The sequence below is a fragment of the Hypomesus nipponensis genome, chromosome 3 (genome assembly GCF_054491055.1).
Source record: "Hypomesus nipponensis isolate SF chromosome 3, ASM5449105v1, whole genome shotgun sequence".
NCBI lineage: Eukaryota > Metazoa > Chordata > Actinopteri > Osmeriformes > Osmeridae > Hypomesus > Hypomesus nipponensis.
In genome coordinates this window covers 16,748,945-16,773,764 of record NC_140363.1, presented here as the reverse complement: position 1 = coordinate 16,773,764, position 24,820 = coordinate 16,748,945, and the positions used below count along the sequence as shown (strand labels likewise).

Genomic DNA, 24,820 nt, shown 5'->3' with positions numbered 1-24,820 from the left:
GTGCAACATTTCAAACTCAGACACAGGTGAACATTAAGTACATACAGTGTATGATTAGGACTCATAGTCATCACACATACAAGTGAATCATGTAGCCTTGATAGAGATGTATCAAAATATGGATGTGAGTTGTATCGCTCTTCAGAAATATGGGCCTAATAGACAAAACCCAAAACCGTGTACATTCAGTAGTGGGTGAACAATGCACTATTAAAATAAATAAAAAATCATATTGGAAATAATTATCTTATGGAACTTATATACTTTTTGGCATAGTATGACAAAAGTGGGGTGAAAGCTGTAAAACCAAAATAATGAAACATTTCATTGACCTTCCTTTAGTGTACTTAAATTAAGGACTTTCTTAAAAAGGTTTGTGGCTGTGCAATTCAGTTACACAACTGGTAAGTAAACCAGCTGACATAGAAACAAAATGTTCACATCATAATTTTAGTGTAAGAAAAAAGGATGTATTGTCCCCAAGTGCTACAAAAACGATAGTAATACTTTAGCAGTAAAAAGTACATACATACATAGACAGCGTTTTGTGTTAAAATAGGAATATTTAACAAAATAATTCATACAAAATTCAATACATGGGGCTACACTTAAAGCATTTATTAAAGTGTGTATGTGTGTACACATTTCACTAGAATCAGTGAATATTCTGTGGTTCCCTTAGACTTGGTGGTCTAATGGCTTATCTGCAAATGTGTAGCTGAAAGCTAAGTATAGACTGTATGTACAAAAGACACTTCACTTGAACCATGTGACTCAGATCCTACATCAAGCACATGGGAACATTATTTCACTTGAATGGTCATGAAGGGAAAACTGACCATTGCAGTTCAAGCGAGTGACCAAAGGTAAAGTATTTTAGGCAGTAGGAGATCCTGTCAGACTGGAGGAAAGGAAAGACTTGGGTTTGTGCTGCCCCCCCCCACTCTGTTAGATGGGAGCTCTCTCTCTCGGGTTCTTCACCACCTCACTGGTCCCTAGCTTCATACAGCAGCTTGGCAGCCTGTCAACAGAGCACAAGGACACACAAACAGTCACGAATCAACAGTGAGGATGGAGGGAACAGATGGCTGAGTGGTTAGGGAACCGGACTAGTAATCTGAAGGTTGCCAGATCGATTCCCGGGCAAGTGCCAAATTACGTTGTGTCCTTGGGCAAGGCACTTCACCCTACTTGCTTTGGGGGGAATGTCCCTGTATCAAGTTGTAAGTAAGTCACTCTGGATAAGAGCATCTGCTAAATGACTAATTGTAAATGAATCATGGAGAGATACACCCTGGGATAGCAACGATGATAAGGTAACTAATTATTGCTAGAAGATAACCTGAGAACACTGCAAAGGTAACGTTACACCACCATGTACAGACACAAACAAATCCTGGTTAAAGGGGCTGTACCTTGTGCATGGCAGCCAGCCATGCTGAGGCAGTCTTCTTGTCGTCGGCTACCTCCATGCGTAGCTGCTCCGGGTCCTGGGAGCCCGTGGGTTTGTAGTGGAGCAGCATGCCACAGACTCTGGTGTTTCCCCCTGAGAACAACAGCCAATCGGTTGAAACGATAAGTCACAAATGAGATCACGTTTTGGGCCAGACAACTGTGGTTACGGTATCTGTCGTTAAGGTTCATAACTGACATACATCGACGATGACACTTACACAGATGACATTTCACATATCACAGGATGAACACAATTACAAATCGATCAAACACAGACTAACGTTACATGCCATGAACTACAATGTCACATGCTACAAAACAGCAATGAGGAAATCGAATGAGTTTCTGAACAAGGTGAATACAATGACCTTAAAAAGAGATTGTTTCGATCCATTTAGGTTGAAACACGGATAAAACAAGAGTCCGTTGGGCAAAGTCTATCTCGAGATTCACAATCATACACGATTCCCTCATGCAACTGAGAACATGCGTGAGGCTTTTCAGGAGATGGGTTTTGACCTACAGTACTGATTAAATGTAGAGTTTATGGGAGTCGGGTGGATGAGCAGTTACGGAGGCGGGCTAGTGATCTGAAGGTCGCCAGTTCGATTCCCAGCCGTGCCAAATTACATTGTGTCCTTGGGCAAGGCACTTCACCCTACCTACTTGCCTCGGGGGGAATGTCCCTGTACTTACTGTAAGTCGCTCTGGATAAGAGCGTCTGCCATATGTCTCAATGTAAATGTTATACATGTGCATGCAGGGCAAAGTTCAATCCAACCACTTGAACTGGAGGTGGGAGGGATGTGAGGACACAGAGATGAATCCAGCTAACCTTCCGAGATATACTGACTGTCCAGCAGACTGGTGTAAGTGAGAATATCAATCTCTATGCCCACAACAGAGAAGGCAAGCCACCAACAGTGAGAGAGAGGGAAAGAGGGTGTTAATACAAAGAAAATACAGAAAGCAAGACACCTGTACTGCTAGATATATTACAGGGGCTGATATAAGACATTCACTAAGTCATCAGAAATAAACTATTATACCAATTAACTACTTAGTAGAAGCAATTCTCTACTGCAGACGACATGCACTTCACTAAAACTGTGTCACACGCGACCTACCTATTACATGCCTATCGTTATGAAATATATGACTGTTTCAACATTTCTTTTAGATAGTCTGACTAAGTGTCCGCATGTGGACAACTTGCAATGTACTGTGAGCTGTACTGTTGATGTTTTACAGAGATTCAGCCATGTCTAGTATATGGAAACATGGAAAATCTTCGTTTCTAGTGCCTTACCTCCTGGTGTTGTTGCCTCAGTCAACACCTGCATACTTGAAATCCGAGACAGCTCCACCTCAAAATGGCTTTCCCCGTCTAAGAAGAGATACCTGAGAAGAAAAGACAAGAGTAATTGAGGCAGACACGAAAAAGAAACTTGAGTCAAAAAGCTTAAGTCAACATGGACGTCAAACTGGAGGAACGCCGTCTGCCAAGCTAATCTCCCCGTCAACAGGAATTGCGCTCTGCTCATTTCCCCTCTGTGCTTTGAGAAGACAGGAGAGAAGCGGTTACAATTCAAACTCTCACCGTACCTGTGGTTGTTGGAGAGACGACACATCATGTCCTCAGACTTCTCTGACGTGCCTAAAGTGACAATGAATGTCCCACCTGACAAGGACAGAACAAGAGACCCCTTAACACACACACAGTTAATATGGCATCCCTTCTACTATGAAGACCCTACACTGACGGGCACTGATAATGCCGCCACAACCTCTTGGCTCCAACATGCTCCAAGCATTTCATTTCCAACTGACACTAGACCTAGACCCAACATGCTGGTAATGGATTTTTCATTTAGGGCTTGGCTGAGTGATGCAGAGCGGAAGAGTCTATTTATAACCACACTAGACTGACCACCCTACATCCCAGCATCAACCCTCCAACCTGGGCAGAGCGTTCTGGGGTGAGAAGGGGATGAACTGGACAGTAAAATACAGTATATGCCCTCCCCCCGCAGGCAGACAGACTGTATCCGGACTGTCTGCTGCACACACAGACCAGCCTGTACCAGTGTTTGTGCTGTAACTACTGATGAAATCTGTTCAAACTCACCCCCAACGAGCACTTTCAGCTGCTTGTCGTAAAACTCCACTTCCTTCTGGGAGACCTGGCTGCAGTCTCCGCACTGCCTCACTGGGTCCACAAAGCACATCCGGGGCAAGGCCATCTTCTTACTGCAGCACTTGTCGCAGAAACAACGTCCACAGCGTCTACAGTGGTGCTGCACGGTGCCAACACAGAGCAGGGAGAGCTTTAATCTCTGGGTTTCTTATTCCTACATCATTCCTGATGTATTTTGAATAAATGAATGAAGCACAACAAACCTTTCTGGTGAGGAAGTCGAATTTGGCATCACACTGCATACATCGTGGGCACTGCAACAGGACCAGGACATTATTTAATGTATTTATCACTCAAGTTCAATGCCCAGGACAAAAACCTCTGATACGAATTTGACAATGGGGAGACCTTTCATCCAACCTCTGATTGTAATGCAACTAGGCAGTGGTAATTGCAGTGGAAACCATTCTAGCTAACTAAAGACATGGGTATAGAGCCGGCGAAGTGTTCAAGAGGCCACAGATCGTTTTAATACGGTTCATCGTAAAATGCCCAACCCAATTTTACTGTTCTCCAACTCAAATCCACACGTTCTTGACGGTGTGGCTGTCACCGACATGTCAATTAACCCTGTCTGGCCACCAGAAATAGATCGTACACCGTACAAATAAAAGGACAGTACACATTCCACTGACACATTCAGGACTATTTAAACTTGCTACAAAAACAGTTGTCGCGTGGTTTATGTCGCTAGCCACTAGCTAACTGAGCTCCATGTCTAGCTTCCGCATGCTAATCTAGAATGAGTATTTGCTAGCCATTTCATACGCTAGCCAGCTAACTAGCAAATAGTGAATACATTCAAAACTGTTGTCCCCATACAGCACATTACCTAGTAGTTATCTATGAGGATGCAATGTTTATAACAATGCTCGTGATTGTACGGTGTAGCAAGTCCAGCTATCTGAAAGACAACAGCCGAGGTATGCAACGCCCATTCCGGGGGCCAATTCCGCGATGTCCGAGTGGTCGCTGGGATTTCACCGCCCTCTTACGAACACTATGAATACTCACCTCTTTATCAGGGACCCATAAAGGCTCGTCTAATGAAAATGGACTGTTGAATGCTCCATTCTCCGGCACCATTCGAAGTCCACTGGGGCTTCGCACCAATTTCTTGCCATCAGGCACAGACATTTTTCCACTACCAGATCTTCTCCTTGTCCATAAAACTCCAAAAACACGCCCATCAATTTGATAGACGTTAGCTTTGGACAAATGAAATTGCGCTGAAAACGTCATGTGATTAACTTGTTTTGATTTCCAAACTACACAAAAGTGATAGCTCTGCACTTTTGCAACTTAAAACATTAATAACAGCACGGGCCACTCAAGATTACTTGGTGCCAAAATATTAAATATAAAAATGCGTGTGTTAAGCCTAGGCCTTTTTATGTGAAGTGTTTCTACAGCCAAAATCCAATAGGATGCGCTAACGACTGTCTGTCATTTTTTTTGTCCCCTCAAAAAGTTTACAATAGTTGGTCAAATGTAATATACAAAATATAAAACTATGATCATATTAACTTTATTTTGCGTCACCCCGTAATGGAATCAGCTCTTATACATTATTCATTATTACCCACTTTATGGACAGAAATACAGCTCAACAAAGACAAGCATTTGATCCTTTTATTTTAACATTTGTACATTTTCTTGCGATAAAATATTTTTCAGAAAAAACACATCACCACAGTTTAGACAATTCCGCCAGTAAAGCAACATAAACATTATAGGATGGGGACAGTGATGATGGCTTAGATGGGCAGTAGAAAGCAGGTACACAAGAAGAGCTCCACGTCATCAGGATGACGTCATGTAGAGGTTTCAGCGGCTCAGAGTTCAGAGGGCTGAGTTCATGACTAACTATCCTGGGACAATAATATGCACATCTATCGCTGTTTATGAAATTACTGCATAGACATGTATTTCATTGTGATTCTTCCCAGTCGGACATATAACCAAACAATAAAAAAAAAAAAAAAAAAAAAACTTGACTACCCATCAGATAGTTGTCAGGTGGATGTTTTTACAATAATTTTGGGCAAATAAAAAATGGCTTAAATTTTTTTGGGGTGACAATAAATGGCAGTTCCTTCATTCAGACAAAAATGCAAAGGTTACATTGCCCATCCTAATTCAATTTGTTGGATAAATGGGTATCTGTGCAGACAAGCAACAAAAACACAACAGGTTGATGATTGACAGACTGATCAACAGTCGCCTAAACGTTTTTCTACGGAACATTCTCTATCCACATCCATTCACCATAGTTACAATGCCTAAATTGCATGATCTAGAGGGAGGGAAAAAGACTAAAAAGATGTACAGGGTGTTGTAACATTAAGACATTTGTTTTGGTTCAACAAATTGATCTATTACATCTGATACCTAAAAACATATTGCACACAGAACAAATCTGAACATTTAACCTGATACCTGTCGTCAGAAATGCATTCTGCATAGAAAACGATGACTTATTGCAATCGCCACTATTCCTTTCTTCAATAACAAAATATAAATTCCGATGTTTAGTAAACAAAATGTTACGTAATGAAATCCTTTCCAGTACAAATCCCAAACTTTTCCCTGGCTGTTCAATCAGCTACTGGTCGAAAAGCTGTCTCATTCTTATGTAACAGATATCTGTCTTTTAAAAGCCTTATAAATTAAAACACAATTTCTCACCCAAACCAGTATCCCCAAACCGACGTCATAGGGTAGTACACCTAACATGTTGACAGGGAATACACACTGATCTAAAAGGTACATTGTCAAATGTAATTTGTTTTCGACACTCCACTAGTGTGTGAAGGCTTAGACCACACTAAGGCACAAGCCAGGGGACGCTATAAACGCCACGTAACAACGACCCTGATTTGGTACGAGCATTTCAGTAAGTATAAAATCAGATCAATTTAAGAATGGGGCATACAAACTACTGTAAATTAAATGCTAGTAAATTAGAACTTTTTCTTTCTTTTTTTTTTTTTAATCTCAAAGTACAGTATTTAATTTATATTAACCGGTCAGTGTAATGTCAAATGAAGCATGTTTTAGCAAGTGGTGACCCTAGAAATAAGTGAAGGTAAAATTGGTAAACAACTTAAGATAGTAACAATATCATCCTGCTTGTGACTGGACAAAGCATTTGATTGTGACAGGCTTACATTACATACATCTAGTGCAGACAGTGTTTTACCAAAACTAGCATCTCTAGCCAACTTCTGACAATCCTGAGAAAATGAAACAGCACGTGCCTATACATAGATTCTGTTTCATCTTAGCAGTCTGTTCGCTTGCAGTAACATAACCACAAGAGGACACAACTACCAGTTTCAAGGCCTAGAATGCCAAGCCAAGATTTAAAAACATCCTTAGAGCAGCGTAGGAAAATCATAATCTACAAACCTCCAAATGTAAACATATACCTTCATTAAACAATGAATAGCTTCTCAATATACACAGGTTATGAATTTGGACGTGTAGTGAAAATGGATCGTATCTATCAGGTCTCCTGCAGTAGCCATACAGCCCACCTATTGAATTCAAGTGATGAGCAAGTTAAGTATATCCTCACACCTAGACCTAAAGCCTAAACGAGCGACCACACGCACAAAGTATGAAGGCAACCTCACATATGGACATCAAGATAAAGCACACAGTTATATACAGTACAAGATCTAACACACAATTACTCCGAAAGTGAACATACAAGAAATGTTGTTCATAACGATTCATGTTCCACAATATACTACACATATAAAAAGTAGGTAGAGAATTACACTAAACTACACTCTAAGACAACAAGCCATAAGTGCGTGGAGAACAGCTAAAATATTCCAGATGAACAATTGGTAGTGTATGGTTGAGAAGGGTATTTGGCGGGGGGGGGGGGGGGGGGGGGGTGAAATGGTGACTACAAGCAGCTATGTACATGGTGGTACTGGAGAGGAAAAAGAACATTTCCTTTAACAGCGGACGGAGGATGCTGACCATCTGACCTCGGAGTCACCCCCCTTCCGGCGCTTTCCAGTGGTCACTCTGAGTCAGACTTTCAATGCGCCAGGTCAGTGTGGCTGGCACTCAGGTCTCGACTTTTCCTCAGACGATTATTTCGCTCCTGCAGAGGGAAGCAGAGAGCTAATTGAGAGTGAATGTTCGGTGGTGATAATCCTATGCAGGATTTGTGTCAGGTAGGGCCTACTGTATGAGCCAGGTGAAAATAGTGGTCTTACTTGTGTTCAACCCCTATACGCCATTGAACAGTTTTATACACACCGTTTAGTGGTTTGAGGTTACTGCACAAATTAGTTCAAACAATGGGGTACGACAGGTTAGTCTGTGGGAGACACTGTACTGTTATCACACAATATTAGGGACCAATGTCTGAGATGGATCTAACCCGGCTTGACCACAACCATAACCCAGGGAGCAGGTGAGAATTCAAGCATCGTGAAAGAAGGAACTGGAGAGGAGTCAGAGAGAAAGTGAGATAGGAAGGAGGTAGGTGGAAGCTTACAGAGAGGAAAGGAAAAAGAGGATGGTAGATGCCTGGAAGAGGAGACCCAGAGAAGTGGGACAGCTGGACTCCTTACTTGGTGGTGGTCCCCGGCAGGCTGCTCCGCCACGTTTAGAACACCCAGTGAGCTGGCTCGCTTCATGCTGCACCCAGAACAGTGACATGCAAAGGAGATGGCAGTGAGGGGAAGGGTGAGGAGGGAGTGAGGGTGAGGAGGGGTGCCCAGTGGAGATGGTATGGGGGTTAATGACATCAATGATATTTACACAAAGGGTTAGTTTCACAAAATAAGTGAGATTAAACACACAATGAATACATAACTATTGCTGCATATACCATATAGTTACTCGAGCTACTGTAGGCGGAATCCGTCAAGTTAAATGAGGAGAAATTATGTTTTTTGAAGAGGTTTTTGTTGCTGTGCTTTTCCCCAGTCGGTCACATGATCTGATCCTTGGCAGCACTAAGAACACCGTAGGACGTGAACCAATCCTCCCTCTACCGTCCATGCTAATGTACAATGCTATTGTACTGATCAGAGTAGGAGCTTGAGATAGGTGGTCTATCGGTCGCTAAGGGGGTCGCTACGGGGGTCGTGCTCTACTGGCGTCTGATGCAAACTGTTCTATGGAGTGACAGGAAGAAAAACCACAGCAAAAGGAAGACAAGTCAGCGAAAAGATGAGAGCATGCAGAAGCCATTCCCATGGAAACGTTTATTTTAAATAGTAGCACAACATGGCAGATAGATGTATAAAACATTCAAAAAATAAAAACAGGAATGCCCATGCAGACAAATAATTTACGAGATAAAGTTCCAGATTTCTTTGTATGGAAATTAAAATAGCTATTAAAAAAAATGTCCAGAAAATAAATCCAGTAAAAAAACACACACAAAGAGAATGGGTTTGGTAGACTGAAAAGCAGACAGGCATCTCAAAGCAGACAGTTAGTGGTATAGTTCTCTGGTCATCAGAACGACCCCTTATCCGTCCCAGCGTCCACCTCAAGTCAGATTGTCAGCGTCGGGAGAAGGAGCACCCGACAGAGTAACACTCAAAACGTGGCACAGAATGATGGCCAACTGAAACTAGAATCCCTACGATCCAGCCCTCTCAGAGGGGTGCGAACGCTAGCTTCGACGCGCGTCGTGAGTTCAAGAGTGTGCAAGTGGAAGCCGCCTTCCATGTCCCAACAGCTCGTTGTTTCTTAGTTGTGCGAACCAGAGCATCAGAGTTGAACCCCTTTAACCACCAGCCAAGTATTCTCTTCTCTCGTTACATTCAAGTCAGAAAACCGACCGTGGATTTGTGTCCGAGAAGGTCTTAGTGCAAAGAGTAGGGTCGGGAGGTCATAGGTCACAGGAATAGTTACCCAGGGTTTTTAGGATCAGTGTCCTTTGAGCCGCCGCCTTTCAGCTTGCGCACCAGTTTTTCACTGCTGCGGCGGATAGAAGCACGGAGTTTACTGAAGGATCCGCTTCGCTTCAGAGAGCCAGAACCATCCTGATGAGAGAAGCCACAATGTTACACACACTCTCTCTCAAACACACACACACACACACACACAGAGAAATATACACAAACTCACATCCAAAATGCAGCCAAATGCATCTGCAAAGTGCAGGATTAAACACACCCACCCACAACCAAGATCTGATTCAGCAAAAAACATTCCAGACCATCTGTGTGCGTCGTGTTTGCGAGTAAAGGTTTTTTGTTTTTCGCACGTGTGGCTGATCACAGTCTGAGATCAGATAGGAGCCTGAACAGACTGCTATCCAGACATGCTCCTAGTCAGGGGAGTGAAACGCTCAGGTCATATGGTCTCGTCTCCTGTGGTTCACTGTAATCCAACCCATGTCCTCTCCCTGTCTACGTCACCTCACCTCACCTCAGGAGGGAGATACAACGCTACAATCCTGGAGTAAATCGGACCCCACCTCAACCACCGCAAAGAATTGTACACACACACATACACACACACACATACACGACATAGCGAAAGAGAGGCAGAACACAAAAAGGCGACAGTCAAGGTGTGGGTAAGCAGAGAGTTACGTTTTATTAGAAGTTAAGAAAGACAGAAGCACAAACAGACAGGACACAGGAGTCGATTAGTAGGAGATTGAAGAGAATCCAGATTTCACACAGGGCAAGGTGTCTTCCCCGCTTCCCTTCTATCCACGCCCCCCCCCCAACCCCCCACCTGTCATGTTGTAACATGTTAGAGGAGTTCACTGAGCTTGTTAGTCTTAGGTGTGCCCTCCTAGTCATGACCACAACACAGTTCTGTTTGACATCAGAAAATGAACGTGTGGAGCAGAATACTATTAAACTCTACAGTAGCTGCTAGGGCCACAATGGTGCTCCAAGAAGCGTACAACCATGCCACCAAATGATAGCATCTATAGCATGTTAAAGGTCACTACGAGGAGATGAAGCTATCCGGTGTGAGTTACTGATAGTAGACAAATAGTAAATGCTGGACATGTTACAGAACAGTCCAGACACAGAGATGGACAGACACAGCCTCCAGCTTGAGGGTTGGAAGAGACAGAAGAGTGGTTTAAAGAGCGGAGCAGAAGAGCAGGGAGGCAGGAGGAGGCAGGCCTGGACACACCCCGCCCCCCCTGTCCCTTCCTGGTCCCGGTGACAGACCGGAGGGGACAGGGATGTGGTTCTGGCTTGAGTTCCCACCAAAGCCCGGAGGAGAAGAAAAGGTGAAGAAGAGGACACAACCGCAAAGCTGGAAGGGGCGGGGCCAGGGGGGCGTGGCCAGGTGTCCGTCATGCAGGAGACACGTTTAAAGAACCACAACAAGGCATCTGGCGTTATGCCTGTCAGTCAGACAGGGGTATGGAGAGAGAGAGAGAGAGAGACCGAGAGAGAGAGAGAGACAGAGAGAGAGAGAGAGAGAGAGAGAGAGAGAGAGAGAGAGATAGAGAATGTTTGATGTGGATGGAAGGGGTGAAATTAAAAGGGTGGTTTAAGAAAGGGATGAGAGGAGGGGGGAAAAAGCAAAGGGATAGAGGTGGAGAGAGATGAAAGAGAAACAAACCAAGTCAGTAAGACAGATGCAGTAAGCCACACATTTTCCCATCAGAGACAGTATTTCTCCAAATAAGGCTCTGGTGCTGTGCTCCAAGTTATCAACAGTAATTTCAGCAATTAATTATAATAGCAGAAAACGTTGGCATAACTCAATTGTCAAATGAAACAAATCTAGAATACTCCTGCATTAATGACTGAAAGCAAAGCGTTATGCCATTTATTTGTCTTTTCCGATAAATTCTCTAATACGACCTAATCAAGGAAGACAGAGGGGACTGGAGCTAAACGAACTACAAGCCCTCGAATTGTTGTAACTTTATGAGGTTTTATCCAAAACAGCAGCAAGTTTAGTATTTCTGGCCAGTATGAGGGACTGACTGGCAAATTTGAAAGTTTATCACACAAACGATTAAACAGCCTTGACTAATTCAACAGACACATTCTATTTTATTTATATATTTTTTTTTTTTACAACAAAAATCTATCACAAATAAAGCCACGTCGTCAGAAACCCAAGCCCAGTTTCCTGTCTGGGGCCAGTGTGTTCTAACACAGTCTGGTTGCTATCATAGAATCTCGTCAGTCAAGCCATGGGTTATTTTCCACTGCCTAGTCCAGAACCACACACTCTTGCCGTGGGCAAACCAAGAGAAAGCTCCGGAAACAAAACAACAACAGAGGACAAAGGAAGCTATAGAGGATGACACTTTGAGAGAGAGAGGGGGAAAACAGGGACAGGAGCAGAAAAAGGGGCGAGCGACGAGCCTTGGAGAGATACTGTGTCTGGGAGGGACTGTCACCTCAGTATGTTTACAGTAAGGCACACACTTGTGGTTGCAACACACACGGAGGAGAGACAGATTAGTTGACAGTGGCATGCACAGGGAGGGGGGAGAGTCCAGGTAGCAGCCCCAGGAGAGCAGCCAGAGGGCTGGGGAGAGTTCATCTTGGCCACCCCCTCCCTCCAGCTGCACCAAGCACCGGACACAGCAGGCAGACAGGACAACTGGACCGTAAACAAAGCCTGTTTTCTACGTCGTCCGTGCTCGTGTGTGTTGAAGGTATCTGTGTTGGGAGAACACTTGGCACACACACACACACACACACCTCCTCCATGCATCAACACAGATGGAAGCTGACAGGAGACACACATGTAGCCCAGTAAACACACCACCAGCACACAAACACATATGAAGGTTTTCACAAGACACAGACGGAGTACAGCACAGAGCCCAAGTCAGTCAGAGAGATGGAGAGATGGATGTTGAGGAGATATGGCTTGTTTACATTGCAGGGCAGGTGAACAAACAGGTTGGTTCCTGTGTAATTGAGAGGGGCTGTGCTACAGGATGTGTACTAACAGCGTCAGACCGGGGCAAAGCCAAGCCTACCGCAGCTACAGCCCAGGGCAGCAGAGACCCAGCAACACATGCTGATTGGTTGTCTCAAGCTACTACGGCTGCTGTTGCTATGGGAGCAGGACTATTCTAAACAGCAAACCACAGCAGAGGGTGTTTTGATGTAATGTGATTTATTTGAGCTGTGATCAACAAGGCTTTACTGCAGGGGCGTGGGAATAGCACACAGTTGCTATATGTGTGAGTTGAGGGTTTTCTGTACAGCAAGTTAAAGGATGGTTGATATGATAGATCAGAGGCAGAGTTATCTGCAGAGGGTCATCTAGTAAGTGTCAGGAAAGGACAGCCATCAGCTTGGAAATCATATTTATGGCAGTTAAACCAGCAGTGTTTGTGTGATCCTGCGTTAGGGAGGTGAACAAGCAGTAACCAGCTGGAAGCGTTGGAGCAGGGGTCTCCCAGTCAATTAGCACCAGGAATGGAACCTCGAAACCAAGTGGGATGACTGAACAGCTCCCACTTGGGTCCCACACAGTCAGGATGATGATGTCAGGGACTTCCTGTACTGGAAGTCTAACTAACAGACCTGGACGGAGAGAGATCCTCCACGACAGAAGCCACCGTTCACTCAAACTCCATTATGAGATAAATAGATCTGCTTTTTCTTTGATTTGTCTCCATCGAACGGTAATCAATTTATAATCTGGAGATTGATGTACACCACAATCAAGTCACAAAAGATTTGTAGTCCCATTATATCGAATATATTGAATAATAAAACAATCCAACTGTGTTAAAGCAGATGGAGTGGCTTCTGTCGAGGAGGCGTGTGTGTGTGTGTGTGTGTGTGGTCTGTCTACCCCTGAGGTCTGGGCTGTGTCCTGTACTTACCCCGTTCCACTCCACGCCCATACTCACTTCCTCGCCGCCGTCAGGGCCGCTCTCGTACTTGACCGTGTCGGACACGAGGCTCTCGCGGCTGCGCTGCTTCTCTCGCACCTCCGGCTCGCTCAGGACCTCCGCCACCCGCTGCTTGTGCACCGTGTCCAGGCCCTGAAACACACACACACACGTTTGAGGAGTCAGATGGCTGAGCAGTTAGGGAATCGTGCTACCAATCAGAGGCTTGCCAGTTGGATTCCCGGCCGTGACAAATGACGTTGTGTCCTTGGGCAAGGCACTTCACCCTACTTGCCTCGGGGGGGGAATGTCCCTGTACTTACTGTAAGTCACTCTGTGTAAGAGCGTCTGCTATATGACTGAATGTAAATGTACTCACGAACACACGTAATTGTGGCCTGCCAGCATCTACAGTGTCAGTCTATACCCCCTGGATAAGATCTAACTGTACTGTACATTCGAGTACATTCTGAAACACAAACTCCTGTTCAACTGAACCCAACGGATGAATAATTCAAGTCGAAATGGAACCTGCTAGAACGGTGAGCTCTCTCTCTATGTCTCTCGGCCAGACAGCACTGTTCTACCCGCCAGCTCTGTCGTCACATACATGCAACTGATAACGCCCCAGACCGACAGGCCTGTGATGCAACGTAGAGTGTGACAGCAGAGCTGAAAAGGAGCCCCGAGGTGACCAGCAGAACCAGCAGAGCCTGACCAGTAACAGCAGTATCTCCAGCGACCACACCTGCTTTCTGGAACGCAGGGCCGCCTCCTCCAAAGTCTCTGCGGCTTCAAATTTCCCCTGCCGCCTGTAGAGGGCGCCCAGGTTCTTCAGGGTGGTGGTGACTGTGGGGCTGGAGGCAGAGAAGAAGAATCATAATGGGACTACTTTGTGAATCGATGCATTAAGGAATGGTCGAGCGGTCCAGGAAGCTTAGTGTCCTGGATGTGAGACCCGCGACTAACCTGTCTACTTTGCAGGCCTTGTACCAGCCTCCATACTCTGCGAAAGGAGAGCCATCCTTCAGCTTTCCCTAGAGAAAAAGCACAACATCAGCACGACATTCACAAGGAACAACTTTCATTACTGAAGTCTAGACAACTGGACATGAACCCATTCAAATGAGATGAGCTCAGTATACCGTGTCAGGTGGAAATGACTCGATTTCAGGCCTCGTTAACACAAAGATGTAAAAGCGAAGACGTCTACAGCCCTACAGTTGGTCTTGATTTACTTGCCGGTTTGCCTAAATCGATAAACCTTTTATGGCGTGACTTCTCCTATGCGTTGCCTCAAGTACAGCCAAGGCATTAGCGGCGGTTCACTCCCAGTGCCTCATCTAAATCCTGCGAAAGTGGACACTTCCCTTTTCGTTTCCTTTTTTTCTTTTTTTATCTCACGCCAGCACACCCAGCCCACCCCCCCCTCACCTTGCTTAGCTCCTCTCTCTCCTCAGCATGCATCCAGATGGGTTTGTTCTCATCTGCAGAGAGAGATACAGACACGCAATCAGGAGACACACACACACACAGGGACAAGCAGATATTGAATGACATTCAGGCAGACGGGCAGCTAGGTAGCAGGGGTGCTTTAAGTGCTTGGTCTCGTCTAGAGCAGAGCACTGGAGCATTCAACCGAAAGGTCACTGTTGTTTTCAGGAACATTTCCATTCAGATGATTAAAGCAGTCTGGGACATTAACCTTTGCATACGCACCGGAACATATCTGTATGTTCATGTGCGTGTGTGTTTGTGAGGGAAAAGACTAAGAGCACTGTGCGTGTGTCTCTTACCATCTACAGAGCCAAACTCCCTCTCATGTGCTCTGGTGAGGATCTCTTTGTACAGAGTTTCAGCTTGCTTGAACTTCCCCTGTTTCAGGTAACAAGACGCCTACGGGGAGAGAGGAGTGGGAAATGTTATACAATTACTGTAAAAGTCCATACCGACACAGCTAACTGCAAAACCTAACAGCTAAAGCTAACTGCTAAAGCTAAAGCCCATCCAGCTAAAGCTAACAGCTAAAGCTAACTGCTAAAGCTAAAGGCCATCCAGCTAAAGCTAACAGCTAAAGCTAACTGCTAAAGCTAAAGCCCATCCAGCTAAAGCTAACAGCTAAAGCCCATCCCTCACCAGGTTGTTTTTGGTCTTGGCAACGTTGGGGTCGTCGGGACCCAGTTTGGTCTGGTAGATCTCCAGCGCTCGCTGGTAATAGTACTCCACCTCCTCGTACTTTCCCTGGTTCTGACACAGCAGAGCCAGGTTGTTCAGCTGCTTGGCCACATCAGGGTGGTCCTTACCCAGAACCTGCATGGGGAGGAGAGGGGGGCGGCACAGTGAGACAATACCACAGACACAGGCCAAACACACAGCAATAACAGCGAGGGGCGACGCATGACAAGTCCTATGCGAGCTGTTAACGTGAGAAGAGTTTATCCCAAGGAGAGAGGCATTAGTTTGGGTTTAGAGAGAGTGGGAGTTGTCGTGTGGGCGTGAGACTGGATGGGGTGCAGGCTCATTAGAGATGCACTGTGGAGCCCCACTGAGGGCTCACTCTGTCTTCGTCTGACTGACGAAGACACAGAGAGAGAGAGAGAGAGAGAGAGAGAGAGAGAGAGAGAGAGAGAGAGAGAGAGAGAGATAAAGAGAGAGAGAGAGAGGGGAGAGAGAGAGAGAGAGAGAGAGAGAGAGAGAGAGAGAGAGAGAGAGAGAGAGGGGTGTAGAGGTAGAGAGAGGTAGAGGTAGAGCGAGAGAGGTGTAGAGGTAGAGCGAGAGAGGTGTAGAGGTAGAGCGAGAGCGAGAGAGCCAGCTGAGAGGGTTAGTGCTCGTTAGTGGAGAAGGCCTCTCCTCCTCAGAGCAGTCTGGCTGTGGGAGCCCTGCATGTGGGAAGCCTCCTGATGCGGAGTGACACTGTGGCACTCTCCGCCTCACTGCGTACACGATCAATAGCCGTTTGGGTTTCAAAGCTGTCGCGGCTGCTCTGTCGATGAGCCTCTTAGCTCATCCCTCCCTTACTTCCTCTATGAGTGGATCTGACATGTTTACTTTAAGCATCATTAGCATCGACGGATTCCAGGGGACATAGGCTTGCAGGGTCTGGGACAAATATCGACTGTGAGACCTGATGGGAGATTATTCTGAAGTCTGAAGTTTTACAGACACTGGGAAAGTTGAAAGTTTGCTTTGAAACTTGCGAAAGATGATCAATGTTGAGATGTCACTGACATTTTATGAGTATTATAGCTGCGTGGGGATGTTGTGCTTTACGACACTACTTCATATCCATTTGTAGTAGTCATTTCGGACATGGTTGACCAAAAAAATTAAACGGTTGGCTCCTAGCGATTCGCGCAAATGAACACGAAGCGAAAATTTGCTTCATTTCAACGAATAACTGGCTTGGCGTTTGGTGTGAGCACAGCATTAGTCGTCCTAGTCCTCCTCCTCTCTAATCTTCATCCCTCAGGATAAACCCACGACAAGTACAGCACACACACCAGGGAAATCTTGGGCTATAAAAAGAAAGAACTGCAGGAAAAAAGAAAAACTCCTGATTCAGCAAGCAACGCTTTCTTCCTCCACCTCTCCCTGAGAGCTCGGTGGCAAATCCTTCAGCTTAACTCTGAGCTGTGTCATTTGAACTGAGGATGTGTATTAATAAAACGTCCCGGCTTTGAGCAACAACTCGCTCTCAGCAGAGGGGAGGAGAGGAAGCGTGAGGAAGAAGCAACACGGAATGAGAGAGGGATAAATCCAGAGTGTGCTTTCAGTACATCCAAGCTTATTATTCAGCATCCCATTACAGAGTCGGAAATAATGAAACCCTCTAGGACTCCACTCTCCCCAGTCAGTGGCTGTTTGAACAATAGTAAACTATTGGAGAACACTGTTTCCAAGGGGAAATATGTATTCAAAGTGACAAAGTTAGGAGTTTCCACTCCTAAAAAGTGCAGAAAGGAGAAGTCTGAACAACAAAGCGTGTCCCCCGTTTCCTACCCACAATCCCCTGTGATGACTCCTGACCCTTGACCCACCTTCTCCCGGATCTCCAGAGCTCTCTTACACAAAGGCTCCGCCTCCTTGTACTTCCCTCTCTTCCCATACAGCACGGCCAGGTTGTTGAGGGTGGCAGCAACCTGAGACACACACACACACACACCACACACACAGACACACACGTGAACACACTATTTAATTCAGAGCAGACAAGCTCTGGTCTGAGTTCAATCACCCTTGCCCGAGTGTACAGGACGTGACCACAGGATTGTACCACAGCAGCAGAGTGCAATTGATCCGGAATGGTGAAACAATTTTCTGTGACAGAGCGAGACACGGAGACAAGAGGAAACACAAAGTGATTACTGGGCTGCGATTACGTCCCAATCAGCGGGATGAATCTCCACCACGTGCACTCAGGGCTTCCCTCAAGGGAGGGGATCACATGCGCTTCTGTTCGTTGATTTTGACTGGGGGGGGTCGGGGTCGGGAAGAGCTGTCCTCCGTGTGACAGGCAGGAGCGACATGAGGAAGGGGGGGGGGGGGGGGGGCGGCTAACCTCTGCTCTGCACTGTGGGGTACGGAGGTCTGCTCACAGTAGACACAGTAGCCTGTTGGGGTTAACACAGTTAGCAGACCTGGGGTCTCGTCGCTGTCGTGCCGAGAGGAGGGGGGTTGCTAGGAATGACACTTACGGCTGGGTGGTCCCTGCCCAGGGTCTTCTCCCTGATGGACAGAGCGTCGTTCAGCAGGTTGGCCGCCTCTTTGTACTTGTTTTGGTCCCTGGAAGACAGGGGGGGAGGGGAAGAGAGCCATGGGGCCTGTTACTGCCGTCTCCACAACACAAACACCTACAGGCGAGGCCTCTACAGACCTCCAGCAGGTCTCCTGTGAGCCACGTCTGACAGCACTGGGGCCGGGCACCAGGGTTCTCAACGGGTCCTGAGACCGTAGCGCGCGGGGGGGGGCCTGATATCGTACCTGTAGACCAGGGCCAGGATGTTGAGCATGGTGGCCACGTCGGGATGGTCGTGTCCGGAGGTCTTCTCCAGGTCCTCCAGGGCCTGCTTGCAGAGGGGCACGGCCACCTCGTACCTGCCCTGGGAGGCGTACTGGATCACCAGGTTGTGGAGGGTCCTGAGGCGCGCCGGGATCTCGTAGCCCCCCTGCTGGGCGGCGGCCGCCGCGCTGCTGTGAGGCTGCTGGACTGGAGACACGGAGCCGGGGAGGAGAACCAATCACATCACACACAGGAGAGACTGCTGCTGTGGTATCAACACCACAGATACATGCATGTGGGATTGGTTCCGATTGTTTTGCCTCCTCCCCCCCCCCTCCTCCTCACATACCATGCTATGAGGCTGTGTGGGTGTTTGAGGGAGAGGTCAGGAAACCACCTGATTGGGTTTCTCATTAAAAGCCCAACAGTCTATATTTACTCTGAAGCAGGGCCAGGGGCTGCTGGGTAAATGAAGGAGTGGTGCTCTACAGTAATAACCCTCCCTACCATACAGGAAGTGCCGGAGAACGCCATGCAGAGAGCCGCTGCCAGGTGCTCAAAGCGCTCTCGCCAGGCGACCAGCGAAGACTATTCTAGAAGGCACTAGCTGACTTTCGGATCAGACACTGTCGTACTCTAAGAAAAACATTCCATGATCACACGCTGTCTTCCGCTTAAAATGACGACGGCATATGACGATGGCCGGTCTTCAAATTGAAAACGAGTTTAATATCTAAAGAGGACTGAACAGCATGTCAGGTAACACAACATGAACAGGTGCCAAGTCTAATCCCCTTCAAGGCCCTCCTCTGACCTCCCCACCTCAGCCCAGCTCTGCGCTCAGAGACGGGCTTACAGTGAGCGCGCTCAGTCAGACTCAGGAGAGGAAAACAGCGGCGCCGTTTGATGATGCGAGCCTCCCCCGCTCTGTATATAGCTTCCTGCTAGTACCCACGCATCCCTCTGATCCCTTCCTCCTCTCCTTCACTCTCCCTCTCCACCCTTCTCAAAAGGCCCACTGATTAGACCAAAATCAGACAGAAATGCTGATTTAAATGAAAGTAGTACAGAACAATGCAACCACAGGATACTCCCCCGCACGCTTGCTTTCCCTCTATCTGTAACTGTATCTCGTTAAGTCGCTGAGGAAGCAATATTCTAATAACGCCAGATGAACTGAGGCTTTTTAAAATGTAATTACCTACAGTGCTTTCTTTATCAGATCAGGATACTGTATTAACTACTAACTAACCAAGAGTGAGGTCATGCCGGGAAATATCAAACTGAGGCTTCAACCGCACGCTTTTGCTTGGTCGATATGGCAAAGCCAAACGGTCGAGGTTAGTAAGTTGTTTATTATATGGCATTTTTAGCTCTTTTCATTTAAAACATGCATTTTGTTCAGCTCTCAAGTCTTCTCACGGTGTGTTTCAGCTGTTGCCTATGGCAACCAATCTGAAATCTAAGCAACCAAACCTAGCAATCTGCCTAGCGCATGTCGTCTTTCTCTCCGTGTTCACACTTTTCTGCGCTTTTAGAAAGTTAATAATTTCCTCGTTGCTGTCGATGTCTTCATAGTAAAACTCCTCGATCTCGCTCATTTTGAAGATGACATCAGAGGAGGCCAATAAGTATCCGTATCGGACCGCAGGCCGGCCATGAGGTCAATACGCGGCTGGCATGACTACCCATTAGCCAATCAGAACGCTCTACTGTCGTTGCCATATAATAATGTATGTATATATACGACCCCTGGCATGAATCATCTTTCATTTTGCTCCTACATCTTTATGTTCAGTCTCTCCAGCAAGCCCCTCCTGCTCTCGACCCGGTGGAAGGAGCATGTTCGGACTAACTGGGTCTATTTCCATTTGGCACGGTTCCAGGACTGCTCTGGCTGATATCACTTAAGCTTACTGTATTTAAAGCTAGCTTAGCTGCTGTGCTGGGGAATGGAGGTTAAGGGAATCTGGTCAGGAAAAAGATGGAAGATGGCCAAGATGTGCAAAAGGATGGGAGGGTTAGAGATTGTACCAGGAGGGGACACGGTATCAAGTGTTCATGTGTGTGTGTGTGTTGAGGAAAGGGTTGAGTAAGCAGGCACAGCAAGTCCAGGGATAAGACACTCACTGCCTGGGGGCTGGTCGTCATGGTCGTCAGGGAACAGATCATCCAGAGTCTCTTTACTGGAGTCTGAGTCCCGGTCCTCCTACGAGGCAGGAAGAGAGACACAGAGAGCAGGGTTAATCACTGGACCCTCAGCAGGTGGAGTAGGGAGGGGGGCGGAGCCAGGAGCCTCAGCAGGTGGAGTAGGGAGGGGGGCGGAGCCAGGACCCTGAGGAGGCTGGGGGGTGAGGGGGCGGAGCCAGGACTCACCGAGGGGGACAGGTCTTCGTCGTACTTCTTGAGCTGGTTCATGAACTCCAGGTGCTTCTTCTCCTCCTCCAGCTGGGCCACGCTCTGCTCACTCTTCTGCAGTTTCTGCTGGGTGCCCGCCAGCTCGTCCCTCAGCCACTGGTTCTCCTGGCACAGACGCCTCACCTGGGCCCGCAGCTTCTGCTTCTCAGACTCCACAGAGCTCAGGTGGCCCGACAGCGCCATCATCACCTGGGGAGGTCGGGGGGGGGGGGGTGTAAGTGTGTACATGTGTAGGCATGTTGTGTGTAGGTGTGTTTGTGGCTGTGTGTGTGTAGGCGTGTTTGTAGTTGTGTGTGTGTGTGTGTGCTGACCTGTGCCTCGCTCAGGCCCAGCTCCAGCATCTCCAGGGACTTGCGGATCATGTGGGACTTCTCCTCCATCAGGACTCCCTCCTCGTCCTGCTTCAAGCAGCGCAGGGTTCCCAGCAGGCCCTCCAGGATGGAGTGGTGCTCCTGCTTCAGGGCATCCAGGCCCTGGATCACCTGCTTGGTCCGCGAGATGATCTCATCCTGGGACAGCTTCTCGCCAGGGTCCTCCTCGTCTTTCACACACACCAGGGTGGACATGTTCCCACGCATCCTGGAATGGGTCCGGAGACAGACAGCAGACAGGACAGGGAGTCACAGACCGTCTAGGATCCTCAATAATGATCACGTGAGGCCCAGATGCCTGAGCCGTCATGTGGTTACTTCAGTTTCAGACTATGTCCTTCCTGTGAATACAGCAGGCCCTAGGCCGCTGCTCAAGTCTTTCACCAGAGGGGCCATTTCCTGTCTCACTCCCTTTCTGCAATACTCTTCACCTCCTCCACTCTCCCCATATCCTGTATTTTCCCTTCCTGTCTCTTCTGATATTCATTTCATTCCAGGTGAGGTCACATAAGAGGATTACATGAGCCAGAGGCCTTCCTATGAACATGCCGCAGCAGGCTGGTCTAGCCCTCTGCCTGCGCACTCAGCCAGTCAGAGGAAATAAGCAACACTCTCACCGCTATGTGAAGGACCAGACTAGACGGACCACAATGCATCTCTTCATTCAGAGCACAGAAATCCTGATAGGTCATTGCCGACCTATTACACTTTGCAGCCCACTTGCGTAGCTCAAACGTTATTGGGTCCTCCCAACACATCTGTTCACTTGAGTTGTGCTTATCAAACATGTTCGACAACACCACGGGAGCCAAACTGTTTGCTTTCACGGCTACAATTTAAAACATTTACAAAAACGTTTAAGGTTGAAACTACCCCCCAAATACATACACCACGTGACTCAGCAAGCATCCTTTAGGCCTTGTCTGGCATGTGATGGTACAAGGGCATTTGGGGCAAACCAGTAACAGGCTACAACTGTGCTGGTACAAGAACAAATAGACAGACAAGGCTGTAGGGTACATACACTCCCCCTAGCACTCACAACAACATGAAACGCACCAAGCTGATTATGGGGAAACTGAAACAACATCTTTATTTTTCTTTACTTCCAGTTTAACTATTTTCATTTCTCTCTTCAGATGAAACCTGAAATAGTCCTCCATAGGGAGTGAAAGTGAGGTATTTTGAGATTACCATTTGGAATTTAAATATGGGGTTTACAGCAATGCTTTAGGGAGGTGGTTCCCTCAAAGGAAAGGCACAATTTATAGTAAAGATTCAGGTTATTGTTGTACTGAAATAAGAAATTGGAACGGCTGTAGATGAAGTAACAGGGGTTAGGCAAAACTTATTGCAAAATAAGAAATGAATGGGGGATTTGCATGACAACAAGGAAAGAAATATCCTACTACTTTAAAAAGGTTTGACAAAATTTGCCTAACCAACATTACAAGACTAACCTGAATACACTCCCAGCCCGAACCTGACAAACCTAACAAGTCGTAGTCAATCAAGTCCCCCATCAAAGAATGATGAATACAACCTAAGTGTAATTACCTAACACAGGAAAAACAACAAAAACTACAAGTGGAAACAAGCACTAGTTATTTGAGCTGATTGACTTTCTTTCATGTGGATGTAGCTGGTGGGGCTGTTCTCACAGGGTTGGTCAGTAATGTGGACACTAATGAACTCTGACTCAATAGAGAGAGTCTGAAGTGAATGCCCTTGGTCGTGACTCCAAGATACCCCAGCATGCTACAGGCCCCAGACTGAAATCAACTAGACATCAACTAGGTCCAAGGACAGAGTCTTCATGGTCTTTGCGCCGTAACAAGATATATGATTGATACTGAAGACAGAGAAGTCTAATACTATTCTCTTTAAAAGCAGTGTGTAGACTAGAGCACGGCTAGCTGAAAACACACACCAGCCCCGGATACAGAGACAGACAAAAAGAGACACAAGCTAATAAGTCTTGTCAACTGCATTGGCTGGCTCTTCGAAAGTGACATTAAAGTCAGACATTATTAACTTTAAAATCAACCCCACTGTGTTCTCTAATACTCACAGTTTTAGCTCACCTTCGTTAAAAACATACAAGATGCCTTTTCTCTGATAGGTAGTTTTAAGCTACCAAGCATTGCGAAACCCACTTGACAACATGACCAACAAGCATCAGTATCCCATTGGGTAAACTAAGGAGAATAATGGGAGAAGTCATCTGAAGTTTGACATTACTACACATGATACATCTGTTTGGTATTAAAGGCTACATCTATGCAATCATGTGAGTTCATTTACAATAACAGACTAATACATTCATTCATACACCTTGCGGCAGAGTCTGCGTATCAAGTTCCCAGCTGTGAGCTCAGTACACTGGGCCTCTAGTGTCCCTGGCCGCTGGACAGAGCCTGAATCTTCCAGTTCGACACTGGCAGCTTTCATGTCGTCACAGACCTCATCCTGTCCTGAATATCAATGAATGCCAATCGTTTTAAAAAGGCAAAAAGCCAATGAAATCATACACATTACTTGATGTCTATGAAACTATGAAATGACATCAGAGGGACTGAGGCTGGCTAGCTATTTAACTATGTTGATTAGCTTACGAATCGATTTCCTCACCATCCCACTTCCAGTAAGGATCTGCCTCAGCTTGACCACACAGAAATAGTAGCTGAACGCATCATTCGAAGACGTAAGGCTAGATAGATAGCCTATAAGTTCAAGTACGCAGTTCCCTACTGCACTTTTACAAGTAAACTTTCACAGGTGTGGAGTCGCAAATGATAATTGTATTTACCAGCAAGTACGCTAGGATTGTGTACACCAAACCACAACGTAGTTAGCTAATGTTACACATACGGTCTCTTAATGTAGTCTAGACACACGACACAGCAAGTAGCATTGCCTTACCGTTCAATAGGACATCCGTTGCCAACAACAGACTGCTACCAGCAAGCTATACAGACTTAATTCCAGTTTCCAGTCCTTACACTAAAACGGAATTCAAGCAATATTTGGTGAATTAAAATTTAGTTTTAAGTATGAACTTGGATCCCAAAACAAATATTCATAGCGAGAAACGTTCCTACTTCCTATCTTCCGCTCCAGTCCGGGGAATACTGACTGACTGTAGCCCAGATAGGCTAGCTGTCAAGGAAGCTTTGATTGCTTGTTATCGCTGACCGCATCAACAACGAATACTGCATACCTTGCTATCAGATTACAAACTGAAAGTGATAAACGAAATCGTTATCGTATTCTACGTTGTTACATGATCAGACACAATTTATGGTTATTTTTTATAGACTCACTACCTACAAAGATGACACTTCAGACACTTCGTCGGTCCATCTGCAGTTTACCGACTGCTGAGCGAAAATGGCGTTACCTCGCGCCCCGACCACTCTTCCTAGAATGATGTCATCCAACTCAGATTAAAGGAGAAGTAACAATAATATTGGGGTGGTTTGACATCCAGTGTATTTTGCTCAGTTACAGCAAAGCCCTTTAAATTCACAAAAAACATTCAACGTGTA

General features: G+C 46.4%; 2 protein-coding genes across 12 annotated transcripts; both read right to left on the bottom strand.

Annotated features, from left to right (window-relative positions):
* Positions 1-595: 595 nt before the first annotated feature.
* Positions 596-4,894, bottom strand: zfyve21 (zinc finger, FYVE domain containing 21). 2 transcript variants are annotated; one of them, XM_084680398.1, is made up of 8 exons: positions 4,667-4,843; positions 3,856-3,906; positions 3,584-3,752; positions 3,061-3,136; positions 2,765-2,856; positions 2,291-2,344; positions 1,416-1,546; positions 596-1,021 (listed from the first exon to the last, which is right to left on the bottom strand). In XM_084680398.1, the coding sequence occupies exons 1-8, from the start codon at positions 4,787-4,789 to the stop codon at positions 986-988; spliced, it is 732 nt and encodes a 243-aa protein (XP_084536524.1). In that variant the 5' UTR covers positions 4,790-4,843; the 3' UTR covers positions 596-985. The 2 variants fall into 2 exon arrangements, with proteins under 2 accessions (XP_084536524.1, XP_084536517.1); XM_084680391.1 differs by lacking the exon at positions 2,291-2,344 and having other exon boundaries at positions 4,667-4,894.
* Positions 4,895-7,548: 2,654 nt separating this feature from the next.
* On the bottom strand, positions 7,549-24,689 carry klc1a (kinesin light chain 1a). Of its 10 annotated transcripts, none has more exons than XM_084680352.1 (17): positions 24,599-24,651; positions 24,195-24,511; positions 21,213-21,480; positions 20,860-21,090; positions 20,614-20,692; positions 18,465-18,690; positions 18,179-18,266; positions 17,522-17,623; positions 15,621-15,794; positions 15,281-15,380; positions 14,919-14,971; positions 14,454-14,521; positions 14,233-14,341; positions 13,476-13,637; positions 9,548-9,678; positions 8,251-8,317; positions 7,549-7,775 (listed from the first exon to the last, which is right to left on the bottom strand). In XM_084680352.1, exons 3-17 carry the CDS (start codon positions 21,477-21,479, stop codon positions 7,710-7,712), a joined length of 1,923 nt encoding a protein of 640 aa, XP_084536478.1. In that variant the 5' UTR covers position 21,480; positions 24,195-24,511; positions 24,599-24,651; the 3' UTR covers positions 7,549-7,709. The 10 variants fall into 10 exon arrangements, with proteins under 10 accessions (XP_084536478.1, XP_084536453.1, XP_084536427.1 ...); XM_084680327.1 differs by having other exon boundaries at positions 7,549-8,317; positions 24,195-24,275; positions 24,374-24,511; XM_084680301.1 differs by having other exon boundaries at positions 7,549-8,317.
* Positions 24,690-24,820: the final 131 nt, after the last annotated feature.

Bases quoted from the DNA above. Each gene is read 5' to 3' on its own strand.
- zfyve21 (XM_084680391.1), bottom strand. From the start codon at position 4,894: ATGACGTTTTCAGCGCAATTTCATTTGTCCAAAGCTAACGTCTATCAA. The intron at 3,753-3,855 runs GTTTGTTGTGCT...GGCACCGTGCAG, and splicing joins TCGACTTCCTCACCAGAAAG to CACCACTGTAGACGCTGTGG. The intron at 1,547-2,764 runs GTAAGGCACTAG...TGTTGTTCTCAG, and splicing joins TGAGGCAACAACACCAGGAG to GGGGAAACACCAGAGTCTGT.
- klc1a (XM_084680311.1), bottom strand. From the start codon at position 21,479: ATGCGTGGGAACATGTCCACCCTGGTGTGTGTGAAAGACGAGGAGGAC. The intron at 20,693-20,859 runs GTGAGTCCTGGC...CCTGCCTCGTAG, and splicing joins ACGAAGACCTGTCCCCCTCG to GAGGACCGGGACTCAGACTC. The intron at 8,318-9,547 runs GTAACTATTCCT...TTCTGGGTGCAG, and splicing joins ACTGATCCTAAAAACCCTGG to CATGAAGCGAGCCAGCTCAC.